The following is a 23,373-nucleotide window of genomic DNA, read 5'->3' on the forward strand; positions in this document are numbered from 1 at the left end:
CTCAATTTCCGAGATTTTCGAAAATTTTCACCAATTTTCGACCGTCTGACTTGTCGTTGACTTGTACTACTGAATTTCGTGCCACCTCCTTCGACATCATGTTCTCCTAATACAAAACTCAATTTCCGAGATTTTCGAAAATTTTCACCAATTTTCGACCGTCTGACTTGTCGTTGACTTGTACTACTGAATTTCGTGCCACCTCCTTCGACATCATGTTCTCCTAATACAAAACTCAATTTCCGAGATTTTCGAAAATTTTCACCAATTTTCGACCGTCTGACTTGTCGTTGACTTGTACTACTGAATTTCGTGCCACCTCCTTCGATATCATGTTCTCCTAATACAAAACTCAATTTCCGAGATTTTCGAAAATTTTCACCAATTTTCGACCGTCTGACTTGTCGTTGACTTGTACTACTGAATTTCGTGCCACCTCCTTCGATATCATGTTCTCCTAATACAAAACTCAATTTCCGAGATTTTCGAAAATTTTCACCAATTTTCGACCGTCTGACTTGTCGTTGACTTGTACTACTGAATTTCGTGCCACCTCCTTCGACATCATGTTCTCCTAATACAAAACTCAATTTCCGAGATTTTCGAAAATTTTCGCCAATTTTCGACCGTCTGACTTGTCGTTGACTTGTACTACTGAATTTCGTGCCACCTCCTTTGATATCATGTTCTCCTAATACTTTCTCAATTTTCGAGGTTTTCGAAAAATTTCCTCGAAAATTTAGTTTTGTATTAGGAGAATATGATATCGAAGGAGGTGGCACGAAATTCAGTAGTAAAAGTCAACGACGAGTCAGACGATCGAAAATTTTCGGAAATTCAGTAGTACAACTCAACGACAAGTCAGACGGTCGAAAATTTGTCAAAAACGTGGGAAACTATCCGAAATTTTCGAAGATGTTAATCTAATTCTACTAACTAATATTCATGTACGGGGTGGGGCAAGAATAACGCATTAACTGTTGTAACTAATATTCTTTATTTTTCACCAAAAAGATTACAATACTAAACTTGTATCGCTGTGAGATGAGAAAGAGGTCTCTGGCATGATTGTGATGACGTAGGTACGAATGTGCAGCCGTTTGGATTAGAGTGGAATGATGATGCCTCGGTCCACATGTATTTTCGTCTCCGAAATACATATTGGTTGGAGCGCTGACAGTACTATGTATTTAGCGTGTGACGTCAAACGTAGACATTGGGACTAGTGAATAGTGATAGACTCCTCTTGCCCCTGTCTCGTCGCGGAGCTAATCTTCTCATCACACCACGAAACCTATATAATATAGAACAAAATAGAATATTAGACAATATAGAATATTCAATTCTTGCTAATACGTCTAAATCCGCGAACTATCGGTTACATGCTGACGCACGTCTCTGTTGTTGGCGCGCGAATTGCGCCGTGGTTAGGCGGTTGCAGTGCGTAAGGGACTTTAATTATCTTTATCTTACACAATATGTCACCACTGACCCCCACAGGGAACAGGGACGAACTTCTACGGCAACGATGAAATCTAAGAGTGGGGGAAGTACCTAAGCGGGGAAGGAGCTGCGCGTGGCTCACGAGCCACATGTTGGACCTCTCTGGCCTAACACATGTATAATAATACATGATGTAACATAAACGTCATAGAACAGAATAGAATGCCGAACACAATAGAACACAGATATTTACAATGAACTATATAACTATAATAAACAACTGATATAAAGTACCGCAGCGGCCTGGTCGCGGTAGGAACAATTACGGATCTGGAAATTGTTTGTTTCTGTGAAACAACTAGGTCCAATAGATGTCCAACAGTTGGCTTTATACCAACTAGGTCAACTTCCCAACGTGGCCCAATGAACCCAGCGGCCAACGTATCTGAGTGTCATCGTCCACACGTTGGCGTATTAGCCTAAATCTTTTGATTCAGAGAACGAAAACCAACAAGGCGAGCGATGACCAACGTTGGCGCGCATAGGCCAATTCTGACAAACTACATACGTGTCTATACGTACATTCGAACACGCCGTGTATACAGGTGGCATAATATATTTTGGTTTGGAACAGGAGCCAAATAAAACTGTCATTCTTCCTTTAATAATTTCGAGAAGATGAAAATAATAAATCGATTATCCCAAATCACCCCAATCCTTTCACAGTTTTGTTATAAATGCATAAAATCCACGGTCTATTTACTAGTGTTTAAAATAGGAATTTGAAATATGTAATATTATATTAACTAATATTTCACAGTGAAAATCGGTATTCTATAAAATGTCTGAGTATCTGATTACTAGACAGCGGATCTTTATGCAAAATGAAAATTGTCTACCTGATTTGCAACAAACTTGAGTGAAATAGAAATTTATTTTCTTTCTTAATATGTTTAATAGGTTGAAAATAATATAACAGTATTTTTAAATCCTTCTAATGTTTTTACTGTTTGAAATTACACCTACTCATTTTTGCCATAATTGCATAAAATCCGCTGTCCACTAATTACTACACTGCGGATTTTTATGCATTTATAGAAAATTTTGAAAATTAAAGGTGTCAATATATGATTTCTCATTTATTAAAATCATTAAGGGAGGAAATAACATTAAATTTGAATTCTATTTCTTGCAATCGACTTTTATTTTCCATAAAGATCCGCAGTCTACTGATTACTCATGAGCACCGACCGCTTGAACCGCTACTATCATGCTGTCTCGCTCGACCCGCATAGGGGAATGCGTCTTCTTGTACTCATACTACTTAAAATTTAAGGCTATTGTTCGGGCAGTAGTATAGGACAACGTATTCCTCCTCTACAGTCAAGTAAGTCGGCATAGTACATAGTAGGGGTAGTGGCTATTGGGGTTGGTGACCGTAAGCGATCAGTTACCCAGGAATATTCTGCAATTTATTTCATTTATATAACGAGTAATTTAAATAAAGATTACTACGTAAAATAAATTGTAAATTTTCCATCCCCACTGTATTTTTTCTAACTTATATTTATTTTATTCAATTTTTTGAATATGCAACGGTTAGTCGCGTTCATGTCATATTGTTGAGTTACCTAATCTTGTCAGAACCAATCAATGACTGTGAACGTTTGAAAACGCGATGAATCAAAGTTGAACACTTTGTTATGAATTAAACAAATTATATTCGACTGTTATTACCAATACGAAAACATTCATACAACAGTAACACTTCCACATCTATACAACAACTGACAACAACAAGAAACAACGAGTTATTCGAGATCATAACCAAAAATGTCAGAAGAGAAGTTCGAAAGGTATGTACAAGTTTTTCTGTATATATAACAAATTTATGAGAAAGAAACCATTATTAAATATCGGATAAATATTTTCAATGCTAAAATACGTTTTCTTTAAAGTAAAACGACAATTTTATCGTTAAACACCTTTGAGGTTATGTTCAATTGTTTGTTTCTTGAACTGTGCAACTATTTACAGCGACTATGTACATGAAAGTATACAAATACATTCAATTCAATTTTACCGATCTTTTAATACAATTTTTATGCAATATTGTTATACGAGAATTAAGCAAAAGTCCTAACCTCTGAAATAGAACACGTTCGAATCAAGTAAAATAATTTTACTTTGCACAATGTAAGAAATAGAATTCATTGGTGCAAAATCATATGAAATTACTTTATTCGATTTGCAGACGTTCTATTTCAATAATTAAAAACTTATAAGACTAATAAATTTGAATTCAATGCACTTCTTTTATTGAAACAGTTCTGTGAAATACTGTATATATATAAATATCTATATATATGTAAATACAATTTCTACAGCTCGATGGATAAGACAGACAAGTCTCAAACCGAACCTGCAGAAGATAAGAGTAAAGTAAAGGCAGATGATAAAAGTAAACAGAAACACAAGTCAGAGGAGGCATCAGATAAGCCTAATGGTCGAGCTGCAAACAGCGAATCTGGAAATTGTTATTGGTAACTTACATAAAATTCACTCAAGCAATAGAAATTTTGTACGTCAATCATAAATTTATTTGTATCGTGTTTTCAGTGGAAAGGAGAGGAATCTTAACATCGTAGAATTACTGTGCGCTAGCTGTTCCAGATGGTTCCACGAATCCTGTATTGGATATCAGTTAGGCAAGCTAGTACCGTTTATGATGAATTATATATTCATGTGTAAAAATTGTTCTCCAACTGGTTTGGAGAGCTTCAAGAAAAATCAAGCACGTAAGAAGAACTCATTAAAATTATACGCGTTTATTAGGTTTGTTGTTCCCATTTTGCATATGTATTCTAGAAATTTCGTTTTCTAGCATTCCCACAAATGTGTGTAACAGCAATTGCGAATTTGCTACAAATGGCGCAGAAAGACAGTGAATCGAGGATTATTTTTCATAAGGACAAGGATATTATTCCATTCATCGAGTGTCATTGGGATAGCATGACTACCATGCCTCGCAGAGTCACTCAATCTTGGCACGCTACTGTAAATAATATTTGCACTGTCAGGCTAACACATTAACTATTGCATAAGTCATATATAACATTTATAAAATTAATTTTTGTCCCGTAATATTAAGTGTAATAAATAATATTTAATCCTACAAGATGCAAAGAGGTGAAACTAACAGTGACTATAATGAATCTTGGCTTTTTAGTTTTTGTTTTGCTAAACAAATTACTGATGATTTTTTAATGTAATAGTTGATGTGTTCGTTTATTTTGTATGTACATTATTTCTCTAATGATGATGTTTTAATGCAGATACACAGGGCTCTATTGAAAGACGTTGGAGTATTATTCACTATCGATGAAAGTAGTTCAGACGGTCAATTGTTTGGACTGGTTTGTTCCGATTTGCTGATGATTAAACCAAATTACGAGGCTATGATTAAAGGAGGCCACTTGAAAGTAACTGAAATGGGTGTGCAACATGTTGGTGAGTGTTAACGTTAATTATTCCAAATATAGATGATCAATTTTCTTCTCGATTACTAAAAAATTTAATTTCAAAAGAGGGCCAAGTTCTTACATGTAAGAATTTGTTCTGCTTTAACTGTAAAAACTGTAATAATGTTTCTTAGAAAATTAATGGTCTGAAACAAAACCTAACTATACCATGCTATATGGCAGATCATTACCAAGAGCTATAATATTTTGTTTTTAATTAACAAAGTAGTTCCAGTGTTACATTGCTAGAGAATTAATATCAAACGTTTTAAATGACATCGTTTCAACAATGTTCAATTACAGATGGTATTATATTCATATACATTATCTATTTTTACACTATTACATCTTGTTGCAAAATACTAAATTTAACCTAACACTAATATAATTTGCGGTATCATAACACCTAATTTCCCAGAATCATTTAGTATGCATGTATTTTTCAATATGTTTTCAGAATCGTTCTATTTATTTTGATCAGCTCTTATCTTATCAGGACTATAATCAGTGGTGTGATATCATACAGCAACCTGCTTAATCGTAATGCTTACAGTCAAATAATCTTTTTAATGAATCGTGTCATTTTTTACTCATTAAAATGTAGCAGAGACCGTCAATTACAAAAATCGTTACATAACAAATAGAACAAGTGATAATTCTGTTCAAAATGAATTAATTGTGTTCTTGCATCAATATATCTAAATTCAACGAACTACAGTCTCATCGAGTATATTCTACTTCAATAATATAACTATGGAACATTTAGTGCCTCTTAGTGGAGGGCTTCGCGGTCGCAATGCGAAGCGCAAGTTCCCAGGAGAAGGTGCTGGCAGTGGCCCGGGCAAGAAAGGCAGAGGCTCGGATATGACTGCACCAAAATTACCTGCGCATGGATATCCTCTAGAACATCCCTTCAACAAAGATGGCTACAGATACATCCTCGCAGAGCCTGATCCGCATGCCCCTTTCAGACAGGTATATTACTATTTTACATTTTTCCTTGATCAGTGATTGATAAATTTGTAATATCTGCAGGAATTTGACGAAAGCAGTGACTGGGCAGGGAAACCAATCCCAGGATGGCTGTACAGAGGTCTCAGTCCAAGTACGGTGTTGCTAGCGCTGCACGATAGAGCTCCGCAGCTTAGAGTGTCCGAAGACAGGCTGGCAGTCACTGGTGAAAAGGGCTATTGCATGGTCAGAGCCACTCATAGTATGTCAGAATTGTGATCCAATTTTTAGATCTCCCATTATTTCAGTAAACGTGAAGTAAATTGTTATAAACCTTCGATCTATGTAGATTTTATGTTTGATTGATGTTAGTATGCTTTTTAGATGTGAGCAGGGGAGCATGGTACTGGGAGGCCACCATAGAGGAGATGCCAGAGGGATCGGCTACTAGATTAGGATGGGGTCAAGAGTACGCTAACCTTCAAGCTCCGCTTGGATATGACAAGTTTGGATATTCTTGGAGATCTAGGTATAAACATGTCTCACTTTTACTGTTCGAATAATTTGCTTCGATACCGTGTGACTGAAAACATATATATAATGTAACCAAATGTTTATTTAAAAAACAATTGAATAATTGTTGAAGGTATTTATTTACAGGAAAGGAACACGATTCCATGAGAGTAGAGGCAAACATTACAGTCATAGTTATGGGGAAGGTGATACTTTAGGGTTCCTAATTGTTCTACCTGACACGCATGATGCTTCACACTTACCTAATACATATAAAGATCGAGTAAGTAAAGTTGTTGATAGAAAAATATGTCGCAGGAAAGGGTGATTAGATTTGAAAGAGCAAACATTATGCAAGGAATTTTTCCTCAGCCTCTAGTGAAGTTCAAAAGTCATCTATACTATGAAGAAAAGGACCAAGTACCTGAAGCACTGAAAGCTCTGAAGCCTCTAGAAGGCAGCAAGATTGTATTTTATAAAAATGGCGTCAGTCAAGGTGAAGCATTTCTGGATGTCAACAAAGGAGCGTATTATCCTACAGTCTCTATCCACAAAAGTGCTACAGTTTCTGTTAATTTTGGACCTAATTTCAAATGCCCACCCGCAGAAGTTACTTTCAGAGGGGTATGTAAAATACAAATAAAAAGGAAAGGATCTAATATCAGGCTTGAGCACATTTTATTATAATAGAAGCAAATGAATTATTATTATTTCTATTATATTATTATTATATTGTGTAGAATATTCGTATAATTCAAGATAATATGTTGTTCGAATCTTTGTTCTTTAAATATATTACACAAATGATACTTAAGCCTGGTTTAAGTGATACTGTGCAAGTTATAAATAATTGTACTTTGCAGATGTACGACAGAGCAGAAGAGGCAATAGCAGAGCAATCTCTCGCGGATGTACTGTATTTCACAGAGAATGAGGGAAAGCTAAGACTGGACACTTTTGCTTTATGACATTAATGTAATCTTTTATTTTCTTTTTTACTCTTGGTTTACGATTCCAATTAAATGTTTTTTAACAACACTTGCTAAGTTTCTTTTGAGAGTTTTTGTCTGAGAATTAGCTTAGTTTCGTGTCTTTAATTAGCTAAATTGAAAGATCTTTACTAAAGAATCTCATCTTCCGAAACCACCCCTACAAGCTGGACTTGGAGAGACTTTATTGTTGTCTTCCCACTGATCAGGTGTTTTTGCCTTTAAAAAGAGGTGGTAAGAAAATTCAATCGAGTAATATTATTCAACTATAGTACCATAAATTTTAGTTAAAATTTGAAAGTACTTACTACTATCGATAGTGCGTGCACTCCGCCCTCCAATTCAGCATGCAGCAAATTATTTATCATTTGATGACGCTATTTAGAAAGAATTATATCATTTCAAATTCTACTTCATTTGAAGATCATATCGTAGTACACGTCCGAATGTATTTTTTATTACAAGTCAAGTCTTCCTGACTTATACCTAAAAATAACTTCGCACAAAACTGTGCAAAAGACTACATCTTAAATCCTCACCTTGAGAAGCGGTTGGTTAACAAATTTATCGGACACAACAACTACTTTGAAATGTGTCTCAGCCCCTTTAGGAACATTATGCATATAAGATTCATTAATCACTTCGAGATAAGACGGATCGAATGAATCTACCAACTTCTTCTGTATCGAAGACTTTACTGGATTATCCTGTGCAACAGTACCCATGTTTCGCAGGGTAACAAATGCGCTCTTATACCTTGTGTAGGATGATTGTCTGTAGATATCTGTAAAGTCAACATTTCCAAGGTTATTTCCAAATGACTATTTTAAATATACAGAGTGAGTCACTTAACGCTTCTACTGCTTGGAAATTATTGATCACACAAAAAAGTTTTAGACAAACTTCGTATGAGAGGGTCAGATAATGCAATAATCAGTTTTTTTTTAGATATGAATGTCAATTTCAAATTTTTCAAAAATTGGAAATTTTTTCTAAATTTTGATAAAATAAGGGCTTTTTATGCAGTTAATAATTTTGTAAATCATTTTCAATTGTCAAGTGACTCGTCATATAGTTTAAAACAATGTTTTTCTAAAATCTATATACTACAACACAGTATTATTAACTGCTTTGTAAGTGTTCATGGGAATTCATACTTTCATAAATTTAGAAAACTTAAAATTGACCTAAAATTTAGTCAGATTAAAATTGTCTCGTGGTTGTAATTGTAATAAGTAGTAATGAGTGTGTAACATAAAAAAGCAATAATGTATGCTCATGAAAACGTGCTTATCGTTCATATTTTGCTTTGCCATAGTAAAGTAGCATAGTATAGTGCGTAACGACTGAACTGGTGCGTAAATAAGAAGGAAAAGGAGTAACCTAACCTATATTTTTCGGTTAATACACCATACAATGACAATTTCATATAAATTCTTGAAATGAAAGTTGTGCAGAATAGTCACTTACTTTTTACAATTGTTTTATACATTTATCAATATAATAATCTGTATGAATTTTATTGTATGTAAAATTCTATTTTTTACGCCGCAGATGATTTCTGTATACATATATATATATAATCACGTGACACCGTATTATAGCGATGTACTGAACGGAGACAATTTTTAAACAATATAGATATTAAAACAAAAAATGTTCAGGTTCATTGTATTATTGTACATAATTTCATCTACATATTACAAAGTAAACAGACATTACAATAAACTCCAATTTTAAATTTTGCTCAAACAGAAATTTAATTTATTTTTAAAAACGTAAGTTATTAAAGAATTATTGTTAATTAATAATTACTGAGAACGTGTCACAAACATTATATATAGTAGGTATTAACTATTTATAAATTCACATATATGTCAACAAATTTGAAATTTTAAAAATAAAGAGCTAATTGTAAGTAAAACCATATTTTATCTCATCATTTTTATGTAAATGTACACGTAGAGGTCACGTAAAAGTCAAATATTGTTGTTTAAAATATTTCAATGTTACATTTTAGCGGATTCGAAAATGTACGATTGCATTAAAAAAATACTATGACCCCTATTTGCCCCTATATCTATGAGTCTATAAAAAATTGCTTTGATCGAAACCATTCAATCTTAATTTTAATCATTTTTTTGTACCGATGATATAGTATCGTAGATAATCGAGAGAACGGCCTCTGTAATCGATTAATTAATTGCATTCGGAATTAAAAGATTAAACATTTTATTTTGAAAAAGAATGTATCTGGTGTTGTATAACGAGATTGTCCAGTCATTGCGATATATCATGCCCAAGTAGAGAAGACTCTCACTAAAGTCCTTCAGAAAAAGTAGAACATCTAGCAAATCTTAAGTCCCGTCCAGACTAATAGACAATTTTCTGCAGACTTATATCTGCGGACAGTCCGTATATATATATGTATAGTCTGAATTTGTGCATATTTATAGTAAGAAACGAGTATTTTGTATACTTCATCTATGTATGTATATGTACTAGGAATGTTTTAGAGACGATAACATGAACATATAAAGCACGTGACTTCTTATCATAGAAGCATTGAAATAACAAGTTACTTCAACTATATATATTTCATTATGTTGATTTTTTAATTTTTATTGAAAACAAATGTCGATTTGTTACTTACGTCACGGATTTCCAATGATATACGGTTTTATATGTATATTTTATTCCTTATTTTATAAAAGCTTTTTACGTTCTTCACAATTTTTAACCTGTAAAAGGGCTGTGCACCATTACTGTTTCTCCATGAAAAAGTCGTTTGACATCTGAATGTACTAGTTTACTGAAACTGGTTTTCTAATTATTTATGTATGCAATATAATTATTATACACTAGTGTCTCTCTATGTCTTGTTTGTCAAACAATCTTTAGAAAAATGCACAGAATGAAAACTTAACTCCTGTAAAACTTTATTAATGTAGAAAATTAAACATTTCTTCACTAAAATAACAATTTAGTATAACTATATTATAATATAATCTAATTGAACTAGGTAAATATGGCGTAGATTGTCTCAATTTCTTAAAAATAATCAACTTCACTTGTTTGGGTGTCAATTCGATTTGAAAAGTTTGAACTGTCTTTACATGTATACAATATATATTGATATCAAAATAGCTACATCGAAAATTATTTCCAAAATAACTTTTCAAGTCCAATTGTGTAAACTTCTTAATAAAATAATACCGATATATATACTATATACACGAAAATTTCATTGAAATTATATACATATACAGGGGATCCATTTAAACCGATCCTGTCGAATATACATATTCGAAACTAAAAAGTGTTTCAGATAAATGATTCCACGAGGCACATTATCTGACGCGTATCTTATACGGTCACGTAGAGGACATATGAAGGTCCTTTGATATGAAGGATCTTTGTCTGTTGGTGGAATCTGTGATTTTCTACAATGAGACATTAAGTTACTTATGTTTAAAAACCGTAAATCCAGGAGATATTTCAACTTGAAAATGAATACTTTTGATTTATATATTACTCCTTTTGAAAAAACGATCTCCCCATGGCCTCCATGAAACCCTTCAACTTCAATCTCAAATATATTTTAGTCCTATCAAGAGTTCGAAGATATTCGAGTGCATAGAATGAAGAATTTCACTGAAATCATACAGAACACAATGGCATGAAATAAAAGCCCGTATGTCCTTTTGAATACTTTATTTGATATTGTTGTATTCAGACAGGTATTCGCGAGGAAAACTTCAAGCTGCTCCGAAAGGTATACAATACACGTTATCTCTCATCTCGAACAATTAGTATCGTGTGACTAGCTGATGGATACGGAATTCCACCTGAGTTTCATCCTTACAAAAAAAAAAACAACATTTTATCATACACGGATGTAGGCACGTCATTGATCCTTAAAGTATCCGTTCCGCTGAACGAAGTGATGCTACGACATTATGTACACTCTACAGCGTTGCAACGCACGAAATTCAAATGTCACGCGCGAAGATTGCGCGAATTGGCGCTGGGTAATACGCACGTTTGTCTTTTCGACGGTTCGATCCGCATAAATTATCAATATTGCGCAAAAGCCACGCGTGCGAGGGTATGCTTAACACAGAAACGAATAGCTTGACTACCCAGCGACGGACCTATGCACAGCGGAGGCCCCGTGACAACAAATTACAGTTTTGTCATCAGCGAGACTCGAATATAAATAAAAGATCGTCCGAGGTATTTACTTTGTTTCTAGAAATATACAAATTCTACGGCTTCGAAAATTTAGCGTATCGGGACCCGAGATGACGATTTTACTATCATTCAAATTTCAATATAAATAGGATATTATTTCAGGTATTTATTTTTTTTTTGCTTTTTAGAAATATAAAATTGTACGTATTTTGAATGCACGGTCCGCCGCTGCCACTATCGAATGGCCGCGTTCCAGCACACGGTATTGCTTCATACAACAATACAAGTAAAATACCATAATCAGCGCTGTAGTATAGGCTCAATATGAGCCGTCGAATAATTATTAACAAATCTTAGATCGGTCTATGTTACAATATCTACAAAATGCTGCGTCGCTGCCGTCTCACGCTCCCCTACTAGTTACGTTAACAGTGGCGTATTATTTTTAAAAAATTATTTTACATGAAATGTCGAGTTGCGAGCCCTTGAAAAGCTTAATCCGCCACCGCGTAACCGACACATGCGAGTTTCGGGGGCCAGGCGTTGCACTGTGGGGTATTTCAGCCTAAAAAGCTATAGAAGCTAGTTCAATTCACTATTCTTTTTCTAGGTTCTTCATTGACGATTAGAGACGTACTTGTAGTATGATCCTTTTCAGTTTTATTACTTTTACTTCGCGACTTTCAAATGGATCATCTTGAAATTTAAAAAAAAAAACTATATTATAATTATTAATGGTAGGATTGTAGAACATTGTTCGCTACTGTTTGGACCTAATTACTTCATTGTACCGTTCGATTAGTTTCTCTACAGGCTTGGGCACATTGTGCATGTAATAAAACGAAAAGTTCTGTCCACAAAGAAATTATTTCATTGACTAAACAATGAAATAGTCCACAGTAAAACCATTTTCATGCGAAGTGAATTGATATAGAAACATTTTAAAAACATCCAACTAGATAAAATAATGTGAGTCTCTATTTTCTAAATGAACTATTAAAGCAATGCTCAAGCCTGGTTTCCGTCGGTTATTCGCGTAACCGCGAACAACCATGGGGGAGCGTGCACGGCTACGGTCTCAGCACAGAGCTGCCATTACGGGTATACAGGACACAGCAGCTTAGGGCAGCTCCGACGGTCGTTCATTGTCTCAGGTATACATTAATACTAACGATTGAAAAGCGACTTTCTTCTCCTATTAATCATGTAAAAACGTACACAAAAGCAACTAGGGTAACTTGTCTAGTCGTACATTTTACATTTCAGTCTCATGGGGTTCTCGACGCCGTCGTCCTGCTTCTCTAAACAAAACTCTTTAATCGAGTGCGCACGCGCAGATACAAAACAACCTCTATACAAACAACCCTGCCTCCTCTCTCGCATAAACAAATCTTCAATTGGTTTGCATACGAGGCATCGAGCGACAATTTAAACTCAAACGGTTACAATCCAAACGAAAACGGTTGTCAATTGACCGGAATCTTTTATGCGTGTCGTTTTCTCCCTTTTGATCAACTCGGCGACAGTTAAACTGTCAATAATCCGCACCCTATGCCTACAAATATATGTCTATGCAAAAATATGCAATGTGTCAGATGGTTTATCAGTTTTTAGGCACTTTGTGATATGTTTTCGCGTTAAAGCTCCACACGTTCTCTTTCGTTTTATGTTCGCCCTCTTCCTCTTTATGATGTCGATATCCCATAACGTCGCTCGGGTGTCGTATTCTGCTTCGTATCGTCGCGTACTCCGTCCTCGTTTTATTGTACATCTTCGCCCTTCTTCTTGGTATACGTACAGGAAAACATTGATTGAGTGGAAGTCACGTCTGACGAAATCGACAACGGTTCAATGAACGGTTTCATGATCAGTAGACGTAAATCGTCTTCAGCTGGTCTTTCAGCTCAGGAGGAATGGCACAAGTCTCCGTTTCCGGCTTCCGCTTAACCAGGCGACGCCAGCGCCCCCCAATGTTTTTGCGGATTCCCTTCGCGAATCCAGGCCTGTCCGACGGCAGTGCGTGCACAAGAGTATCCTAAAACACAACAGATAACCCCAAATTAATTATTTTTGCATTTAGACCGCCATTCAATTAACTAGTGCTCTAGCCACACCATTCATTTTAAGCTTCAAAGTTTCTATTTCTTCAGAAATCAATTTTTTGAAGTTCTAGACCAGAAGACCCCTTTAATTTTTACCAAGCCAGCTATGATAATAATTGTACAAATAATAGTAGTACGAGAATGGCCAAATATGTGAAACTCAATTGCACTTTCAGTTCGACGGTTTTTTCTTAGGTGTTTTTCAGGTAATCTCTGTTCAACGAGTGTAATACAGGGTGGCCCAAAAATGCGAATTTTAAAGGGTCCACTGACTTCTCGGCCACCCTGTACCACTGCGAATATGTACTTATCAATGTTTCCTGTAGCTTTTGGTAAATATAAGAACAAGAAAAAATGTTTGCGAGTACGAAAACATTTTTACGAGTTTCCGGGAAACGCAATGCGGTCGTAAAGTTGATCGCTCGTAATTATGAAATCGCAGTGATACGAGATAAAAAAAAAAAAGAACAATGCGGATTACCGCGCCATAACGCGAGCGCGTTCGAGCGAGCATATTCGATCGAAAGAGTAGTAATGTCACTCGGAGCAATTTGTTTTTAATAGTGCAGTACTACGTAGCGCCGACTGCGTCACCGAAACGCGATAAGTGATCCATTTCGACGAAAAAAAAAAGAAACCGTTCAAGTGCCGGTCTAAGGTCGGAACAATTTCGTTAACAATGTAATGACTGGTAATGTTGGTTTGCGGAAATGATTAGCCACCCGGTACAATTTTGCGGCATCGGTGCCACGTTTCCTTGTTCTCTAGAAAGATCTATGCAAATTACAAGATACTGAGCTTACTAATTCCATTCATTTCTCATTTGTTAGATAGAAATTTGCAAAAATTAAAAAAAAATAGTTTCGCAGTAATCGATATACGTAGTACAGTTGATAGCGTGGATACACGTGGACGTGACTATACGTTCGGAAAACATGGGGTCTCGCGAGCGACTGGCTCCGCAAGTGACTCAACTATAGCGGAAGTAACATGATCTACACATTTATGTGGAAGTTCCCAGACAACACACAAATAGACAGCGACTTTATGGATTTATTAGACATGCGAATATAAACCATTCTAATAAATGGATAGTGGATTTTATTCTAACAGTGAATTAATAGCGACTCTATCAAGCTGCCGTTCAACTGTTCCACGACTCACGATGAATAACGCGAATGATTTATCCTTAGTCAGCTGTAGCAGAGATCCGCACAAGACACCTTCTTCAGCTTTTAAAAGCTCGTATCGTGCAGTCAGTTTCTTTCTTTCGATTATCCTTCCCTTTTTAGACGCAGCAGACGCTCGCTCGATAGAACGTTCAACGCGCTCGACGTCCCTCTCCTTTATCCTCGTGGATGAATTTTGGCTTTCATGCCAAGTTCCATCCCCATCAATACTCATTACTTGAAAAACCTTTCAAGAACCCCTATCCAACGTATACACGGCCAGAAACGTTGCTATTCGATAGCATCTTCTCCACGATCCTCCAAAACTTTCATGACTCTGTTGCGCAAACGATTATATCACGCTATACCTATTGTACTATCTTGTGGCATTTCAAACTGACGAGTCAGCTTGTCCGGAAACAAACCAACAAAACCAGAATCGGTGATGTGCGGGTAATTTATTTGATGGACCTGACAGTGTTCCGAGACTCGCAACTGCGCGACAAAATACGCAAAAGTGAATCTACTAGAAAAAGATGATAAGAGACAACAGATTTTTATTAATTTGTAAAAGGCTATAGGGCGTCATACAGTTATCCTGAGCGGTAGGGATCAAAATAAACGAGAGTGTAGCGTAAGGACGACACAGGCTATAGCAGAGCGAGGGTTCCGGAAGAATAACGGCGTGACTATAGGCTAGTCAAGGATAGAAATAGTTGAGCAAACGCGGCAGAGAGAGAGAGAGAGAAAGAGAGCCCGTCTCGAAAAAGTGGGAAACGTCGTGTATCCAGGTGGCAGGTTGCGAAAGCGATCGTCAGAGGCCAGGGCTGTCCTAGCATAAAGACTCATGCTATGGTGGAGTGAAGGAGAAGGTAACCTGGGACGGTAGGGAGGTGTATACACGATGGCTTGGAAAAAAAAGCGGATCTCCATCGAGGACATAAATTCGAAAGGAAAACATTTCCCGACGAACCGTATCTCCTGTCGTACACTATATAGGAATGCTGGCTGCTGTCGTCAAGGATAGACGCATTATTTCGCCGACAGCTGCACCCTGTACTAGTTGTTTGGCAAACGGCAGCGACCGCCCACCCACGTTATTTTTAGAGCCAGCTAGAGGGGCGAAAGCGGGTTTTTAGGTGCGTCGTCGTCGTCTATCCGTCGAAAAACGGCTGATGCCGTTTTCTAAGACGAAGAAAACCGCCCTCGTGACGTCACGGACGCGACAGACGATAAAAGTCAACCGACTAGACCGGGGCCAGCCAAATTCGCAGCCATGCCACGCCACGTGACCCGCCAGACAGCACGACACTCTGTTTTTACAGTGACGGGAATGGCGGGAATGTTCTCAAATTAAATTCCAAACGATTTATTTTCGTTTTGGTCACTTCGCGTCTCAGTTGGAAAATATACGATCAAAATTTTAGGAATCTGATCGTCGAAAGGATTATCCGCGGCTTTATTAAAAACGAAAAGCAGCCGTGCGTGTACAGGGTGGTACACCTAAATATCTCTTTCCGTTGCCGTTTTGAATGTATTGTAAAAAATATTTTTGTGCAGAGATAATCTTTTCATTGGTTTTTAAAATCGCCCATATTTTTGCTTGGATAGGTCAAATTATTAGACAATATCTAAATGGAACTCTATACTGAATTCTTTTTGATTTTTACGAAGTAGAATCCATCACATAAACAATAAATATTATTGTTATATTATTAGCCAGTTAAGAAATTATTTAAAAAAATTAAAAAATTTTATTTTAACGTGCTGTACGCGCGAATTTGAAAGGTTGTCGGTGCTATTGACCTTGAAATGCAGCGTCATATGTGCCTCCAGGGCCTAGTTAGGCTAATTTTTATACTAAAGAATAAAAATTATGATGGAGTTTTATTTCGTGTTTATTTGAATGTAAAAGATTTTTGAAATATAAAATTGTCGTAATATTTTCGAGGAATTCGAAATTTTACAGAAGTTATTGCGATTTAGGTATACCGTGTGCCCCACATAATATAAAGCCGTCCTTCTCGTAACTGCAATTTTTGAATTGCAGACTAGATTACATGCTACGAAACGGTTAGAGATATCGATATCAAACTTTACCAGCTTGTACGTATTGAACGTTCCCCTATACATTTTTCTGACCTACAATACCATATGTACTTTACTTTCCATCGTGCAAAAATTAGAAACATCTTCTCTCTTACGAAAATTACAAAAATTCATACTTATATGCCACGCTGCCACTATTTGTTTATACAGTTTATCTACTTTAGTTGAAACGGTGGCCACACTCGCGCAATAACTTATTCATTGTTATCATAGCAATTCTTCTGGGGCACGTTGCCAGGTGTGCAATAACTTTCCACAAGATTATTATTTCAGCGAATTCTTCAAACATTGTTAGACGAAGCCATGAAAAAATGAATTTTTACGTTGATGTGTTCATCACTTTCGCTTTAAACGAATCTCAACATTTACGAAATCGTTACATAAACTAAAAGTGATTCTCCAAATGGCTTTAATATATAGTATTTACGTAACACGCAACGGTAATGTTACGAACAGTGAACTAATAGTGAGCATTGAATTATGGTTGGTAACGTAATATTAAACAAAACTAAATTCTTTTTATCCAAATAACATATGCTTTTCATACGAATTGAAATTTGTAAAATATGATTCAATGAAAATAAACGAACTATTGTAAAAAAAACAAATGATAAGATTACAAAAAATCAATTTTTTATTCTATCTGGTGATCCCTTTCATTTTTTAATTTGCACACGACTGGAGTCCCAATTCAACATTCACGCGAGTAGTACTTAACGGTGTTTTAAAATCAATTTCTTAAATTGAGAAAAATGTCGCCGCAAATGGGACACTGCATGAGAAAAAAAATCTGAAGGAAAATGACGAATACGAATGTGATCATACTCAGCTTCGCGGGAAGTCAAACTACATATGTGTACGCTGAACGTCGAATTAACAGCTGTAATGAATGACGTTAACGGTTACGTCGGCCGAACAAACGAGTTCAAGTTATTGAGCCGTTTTCCGCGTATTAGCTGTGTCCGGTAAACGACTGACAATGAACACTTGCGAGGAAAGAAGTTAGTATACTGCAAACACACAGATCAGTAATCACAGGGTATACGATGAAACACTGTTCAATAAATGTTTGGTGGATACGGGCCTGCAAAATTTTTTCTATCGACGCGCCTAATTTTTTAGGTATAACATAACTTCCTTTTTAAAACCGGATATTTGTAACTAGACTGCGGATGTTTATGCAATTTGCAATTTTTGGTAGACGAATTTTAACAAAGTGGAATCAAATGATATCTTATTTTCGGAGGTAGTAGCCTTTGCAATTTTAATAAATATATATTATAATAGATAAATGAAATTTTCAGAACCCATAAATGCATAAAGATCCGCACAGTTTGTTTATAACTTTGAAGATAGTATAATTAAAATGTAGAAAACACGACTAAAGAATTATTTAAGTGGAAGTGGCAACCAGACAATTTTTGCAGATGATTTTCAATTTATTTCGAAAACTAGAAACGACGTGGGAAACCTAATCACCGTAGATGATAGAGCGAATCTTCGACCTTCGGAAGGCGGTGGTACAAGTTGCAAATCACGTTCCGTTTTCAAAATACACACGAAATAGTTTGGCAAGGCGCGTGACGCCGCCGGTGGTTCTCAACACAAACACGATTATAGCACGAGTATAATAAAACTACTGCCATCTGTTACTCGTAAGTGTGCTCTCTGTCACGTGGTGCATCTTGATTTCGCCCCGAAAATTTCTAATTCCAAAATATCCGGAATAATTCCATCAACATCATTTTTACATAATTATTTAAACAAATACACACATTAATAATGTAATACGAAACCGTGTGCATTCTGTTTACGAGAATCCGTAGACTGTCCACGTAAAATCTCGATATTTATTATTATTCGATCACAAAACAGGTTGAAAAGCTATAAATGGAAAATAAAAAAGCAACCGCAGAGATTTGGATTCAAGTTTGTGATAATTACTGAAGTACTCGGAAGTAGACGTAATCATTCCTGAGACTACGTCACGAATCAATCGATACGTCTCCAAATATAAAAATCCAATCTTATCAGTCTTCCGGTAAGATTCATTTTAAATGAGACATCAGAAACGTCACACATATCTTACATCATATACTCGTAACGCTGTCACGGAAATTCGAATGCACTATGGCGCTAATCACGTATGCTATGTATAGTGAACCCGGGCTTTTTATCGATCGTTGAACATTTAACTGACATTTCAGTTAACTGTAAATGTTTCAGTCGGTGAAAAGTTCTAATTTTCATTTAATTATATCGAAACAATTTAATTTCATCAATGTCTTATTTTTGCAAGATTTAATTTTAACATATTGAAAATGGAAGTCTTCGTTTAAAAACGGATAAAAATGCTTTTCTCGTAATTAGATATAAGTTTCTCCTCAATTTTAATATCAAACAACAAGAAATATTCTAGTCAATAAAGGAAACTTTTTCCTTGTACGAAACTAGCCTAAGGGTCCATCCATAGTCTGGTGACATGTTTATTTCCGAAGAGGCGTGTCGTTGAAATTCGAAACCGGGAGATTTGAATAATATTCAAAACGAACGATCGCGTATGGGAAAGTAGCAAAAGATCTGTCGGTAAGTGGAGCATGAAACTGAAACGGCGTCATAACGGCAACAAAGCGGGGTGGAAATGTGGCAACGTAGCCGATTGTTTGGGATTTTTCTGGCGGCGAGCCTGGGACTGCGAGCCTCGACCTTACAACTCGTTTGCCAGTCCGTCTGCCCGTAAGCCTCGTCCTTGGAGGATCGATAGCGCCATCGACTATTATTAACTACAATTTTAAAAGGTCTTATCGTCTTGTCGTCGCAGGGTATCCTGATTTCTGGTGCCCCGTTCGAACTGCGCACATACGCGCAAGCGCACCGCATAACCTGTTGCACAAGATTTTACAATCGCGCACTCGATTAACGGAAATAAATTGTTCAATTCGCGCCATATCTGAAAGCATGTAAATGCTACCAATTGATCGATATGATGATTCATCAAATAATCGATAACTAGCATTCGAAATCCTAGGGGACTGAACATTTTTCAATGTTTATTTTGATTGCGCAACAAGAATGTTTAAATTGATGTTCTTGCTGCATTTTTATCTCATAAAAATGCGAATTAATGCTAACGTCCATGGCTGAAGTATATGACAAAAGATGTCTCATTAGTTCACTGTTTTTGTACATTATTACAACGGTCAACAAAATTATTTTCAAATCTCATGTTCCTTTTTATATATTTATGAATTTATCTGAATTTGTCACATGAAAATAAGACTTAACGTCGACTTCTCTAATTTAAACAGTTTTATGTAATAAAAATCGTACTTGTGTACAAAATATTATATACTAATTAATTTATTTTGAAACTATAATATTTTCTGGCGTATTGATTAATGAGAAGATTAAGGTTATGGTCACCATACTCGAACTAATATTGGACAGAATGCATTGAAATATGTCGATATTAATTTTGTAAGTATCAGGAATAGAGGAGAATCATTTGTATTACTAATGTATTGATTTTTATCGGTAAGGGCAAGCGTTGTAATAGATTAATGTGTTGTCATAACCCGGTAAATAAAGCACTATGCGAAAATCGATCAATTCCGAAATAGTACGTTAAACAAGCCACTGCCAACGTAACTGGAGAGGACACTGCCTTCGTTTCGATGGCAAAAATATCAACCCCTTCATATTAAACCCACCATAGATATTCCTCTAAAACTATACACAATTAAACAAACTCTGAATACTATTTTCCTGGACTTCACAAAATGTTATGGAATATTTTGAATATTTGAAGTAGGAAACATTTTGAAAAACCAATGTCCCAATCATTTAGTTAAAATTTTTTAGCTGTACCTGAATTTTTATTTTTATCTCTATATTAATTTTAAGTTATATCCTTTTATGTACGTTTTAATACGTAATATAAGTAAACTATAAATCATTATGCAAAATAAAATTATCTCTAGTATTTAAAATACCAGACATATTCAAAAATAATGATATTCACTAATGTTCTTATGTGAAAGTATCACTCACAATCGGGTAATACATTCGTGAGAGTATTCTTCACGGAAACTTTTAGCTATACTTATTGTTTATTGATTATTTTCAGTTTTCTATTCACTTTTAATGCAGATCTGTATAAATTGTAATGGAGTTATAACTCTTCTTTTCATTAAATGTCAAGATTGCTGTAATCTAATAGTTAGGTCTAATTGAAATGTAACGTTTTACTCTATTGATCTACAACAGTCTATAAATACACACTAACATAAACAAGTGTCAAGACTACCGGTGTTTGTGTTCGAGACAGATTCAAAAAGCCCGCGCTTCTTTCTACTTGTCAATAAGCCTTCTCTCCCCCTCCGATCGCAGTTCAGTGTCCTAACGACCGTTGTATTATGATGTAAAGTCGGGATCGGCGTGTTTCATGCTCGAGCGGACTTTCTACCACCATGAGAGATGAAAATTAGGCTGGCCGAGCGAAATATAAATGGCGGTTAGAATCCTCGAGTTATCCTGCCGAGTAGGGGATAAAACCAGTGAAATCTGGTAATACTGGCTCTACTGGTCGACGCAGCTGGACGAAGGAGCAGAAAGGAGAGAGAGAGACAAGGCTTCGGGATTATAAGAAAAGAAAAGAAAAAAAAGAAGGAATAAAGAAGACGTCGTAACTGAATCTACACTAATTCGATTTTCTCGAAACCTGGACTCTGCGTGAAAAAAATAACATCCCATAACTGTCTGTTCAGCTTTTTACGAGGAATCGCTAGATACCACTATGTATTTACCAAGATTTATCGAGGGCCACGGGACTTCTGAGAAAACTATAAACGACCGTTACGAATTTTTAAGCTCCATCAAATAGAAATCGTTGTATGACAAAGCGGTATTCCACGATTTTCGCTCTCACTTTTAAGCGAAGAATTGCCCGACAGGTTTTCCCCACAAATTATTATTTTCACAATTAATCACAGGAAACCAAACCACAAGCATCGGACTTGATTACCTGAAAAACCAAGTTGTACGTTGTATGAACGAATAATTCGTACTCCATTTGTGCATAAGGGATGATCAGCTGACAATCATTTTTCTAATAATTGATCACAGGAAACCGTGTGATTTTCAAGAAGAAAATAAACAAAAAAAAAACCGTCAAGAGTGTTCAAGGTGGGTTCTATTCGAAACGGACCTAACGTTCGGAAATATGACATTTGTTATTTTTTTGTAATGTAGATGTATAACATACACAGTCTGCCTGAAGAGACTCCAAAGCTTCCGGAGGATCGTTACGAGCGTCGTATACGGCTCACCGAGGAATTCCGCGGTTTTTTTGAAAAAAAAAAACAAGGACGAAGGAGAAAAAGCAAAAAGGTGTACCAACCTGGCCGTTGCACAACGCGTACTGCGCCGGTGAGTGAGGCGGTGGATAAGGCGGTGGAAACTGCCATACGAATTGTTCCGCGGTTCCGTTCGCCGCGTACACGTTGTCCTGTTCTCCTGGCGTGTTCCCCAGATCGGTGGACGTCGTCGTGGTCGACATCTGCGTGCAGCATCCCTCGACAGAGTACGAGGACGCGACGATCGTCGAGATCGGCGACGTCGCCGTCTGTACGACGGTTGCCTCTGGGTGCACGGCATTCGAGTGATCCTCCCTTTTCCGCAATTTGCTGCGGACAAGGCGAATCGCGATCATCGTCCCGTTGCTCCCGACCATCTTTCTTTTGTATCTCAGGTACAGCTTCGAGAGTTTAACATGCAACGCGGCCAGCTTTACGGGTCTGAAAACTCTCCGGAACAGAGAGCCTCCCGTTTGTACACCCCGAACAACAACAAAACACTGCCAACACAGTCTTTGTTCTCTCTCTCTCCTTCTATCTTCCTCTATCTGCCTGTGTCTTGTCTTTCTCCCTCTCACTTGGTCATTTTATCGCGAGGATATTTTTCTGTCGTTTCCCGCAAGTTGCCACCACTGACTAGCTTGGAAATCCTTGGCGTGGGAGACACTGAGTTGTCAACAGAGCGTATTTCGATCGCTCTGCTGTTAGCAACACTACCCTACCCGGCTTCTCTCACTACCGAAGGCAGCGCGAGCAGAACTCACTGGCGACTACCTTTTGATGCTCATCGCACAGCCGACTCAGGTCTGAGCCGGATGATGGCACGCGTCCCGGTTTTATGTCCGACCGCTGTGACGCCACCGCTTCGAGAGACCCGATTGGACGGGCTGAACAAACCCGACCAATCGCGGACCGCTCTCGTTGGAATTCGAACGGGACACGAACAGGCAGGCCTTGTTGTTGTCGTCATACCGGCGCGCGGCGAGACGCAGGAAGGCGAAAGAGACTTTTCGAAATTAGGAACAATG

At 36.7% G+C, this 23,373-nt stretch overlaps 3 protein-coding genes across 6 annotated transcripts in view; 1 reads left to right on the plus strand and 2 right to left on the minus strand.

Annotated features, from left to right (window-relative positions):
- The first annotated feature begins 3,051 nt into the window (after positions 1-3,051).
- Positions 3,052-13,003, plus strand: Ash2 (set1/Ash2 histone methyltransferase complex subunit ASH2). Its single transcript, XM_076442607.1, has 11 exons — positions 3,052-3,299; positions 3,831-3,986; positions 4,063-4,241; positions 4,328-4,500; positions 4,779-4,953; positions 5,731-5,939; positions 6,000-6,177; positions 6,300-6,444; positions 6,576-6,711; positions 6,801-7,052; positions 7,292-13,003. Exons 1-11 carry the CDS (start codon positions 3,277-3,279, stop codon positions 7,394-7,396), a joined length of 1,731 nt encoding a protein of 576 aa, XP_076298722.1. The 5' UTR covers positions 3,052-3,276; the 3' UTR covers positions 7,397-13,003.
- On the minus strand, positions 7,390-9,045 carry LOC143217910 (DNA-binding transcriptional regulator BolA). The gene is made up of 4 exons (XM_076442643.1): positions 8,888-9,045; positions 7,957-8,201; positions 7,726-7,794; positions 7,390-7,636 (listed from the first exon to the last, which is right to left on the minus strand). Exons 1-4 carry the CDS (start codon positions 8,907-8,909, stop codon positions 7,559-7,561), a joined length of 414 nt encoding a protein of 137 aa, XP_076298758.1. The 5' UTR covers positions 8,910-9,045; the 3' UTR covers positions 7,390-7,558.
- Positions 13,004-13,418: 415 nt separating the features above from the next.
- LOC143217908 (uncharacterized) overlaps positions 13,419-23,373 on the minus strand; it is an 81,109-nt gene continuing 71,154 nt past the window's right edge. For all 4 annotated transcript variants that reach the window (XM_076442637.1, XM_076442638.1, XM_076442639.1 and 1 more), the window contains 2 exons: positions 22,390-22,675; positions 13,419-13,646 (listed from right to left, as the gene is read on the minus strand). In XM_076442637.1, the coding sequence (XP_076298752.1) occupies positions 13,479-13,646; positions 22,390-22,675 (454 nt within the window). In that variant the 3' untranslated portion in view covers positions 13,419-13,478. The remainder of the gene's footprint in view (positions 13,647-22,389; positions 22,676-23,373) is intronic.

This window comes from Lasioglossum baleicum, chromosome 18 (assembly GCF_051020765.1).
Source record: "Lasioglossum baleicum chromosome 18, iyLasBale1, whole genome shotgun sequence".
In the NCBI taxonomy this organism is placed as follows: domain Eukaryota; kingdom Metazoa; phylum Arthropoda; class Insecta; order Hymenoptera; family Halictidae; genus Lasioglossum; species Lasioglossum baleicum.

Coding starts and splice junctions, on each gene's coding strand:
- Ash2 (XM_076442607.1), top strand. CDS start 3,277: ATGTCAGAAGAGAAGTTCGAAAG. Junction 3,300..3,830: donor TCAGAAGAGAAGTTCGAAAG/GTATGTACAAGT, acceptor CAATTTCTACAG/CTCGATGGATAAGACAGACA. Junction 6,178..6,299: donor CATGGTCAGAGCCACTCATA/GTATGTCAGAAT, acceptor TATGCTTTTTAG/ATGTGAGCAGGGGAGCATGG.
- LOC143217910 (XM_076442643.1), bottom strand. CDS start 8,909: ATGTATAAAACAATTGTAAAAA. Junction 8,202..8,887: donor GTATAAAACAATTGTAAAAA/GTAAGTGACTAT, acceptor TTGACTTTACAG/ATATCTACAGACAATCATCC. Junction 7,637..7,725: donor TGCACGCACTATCGATAGTA/GTAAGTACTTTC, acceptor CTCTTTTTAAAG/GCAAAAACACCTGATCAGTG.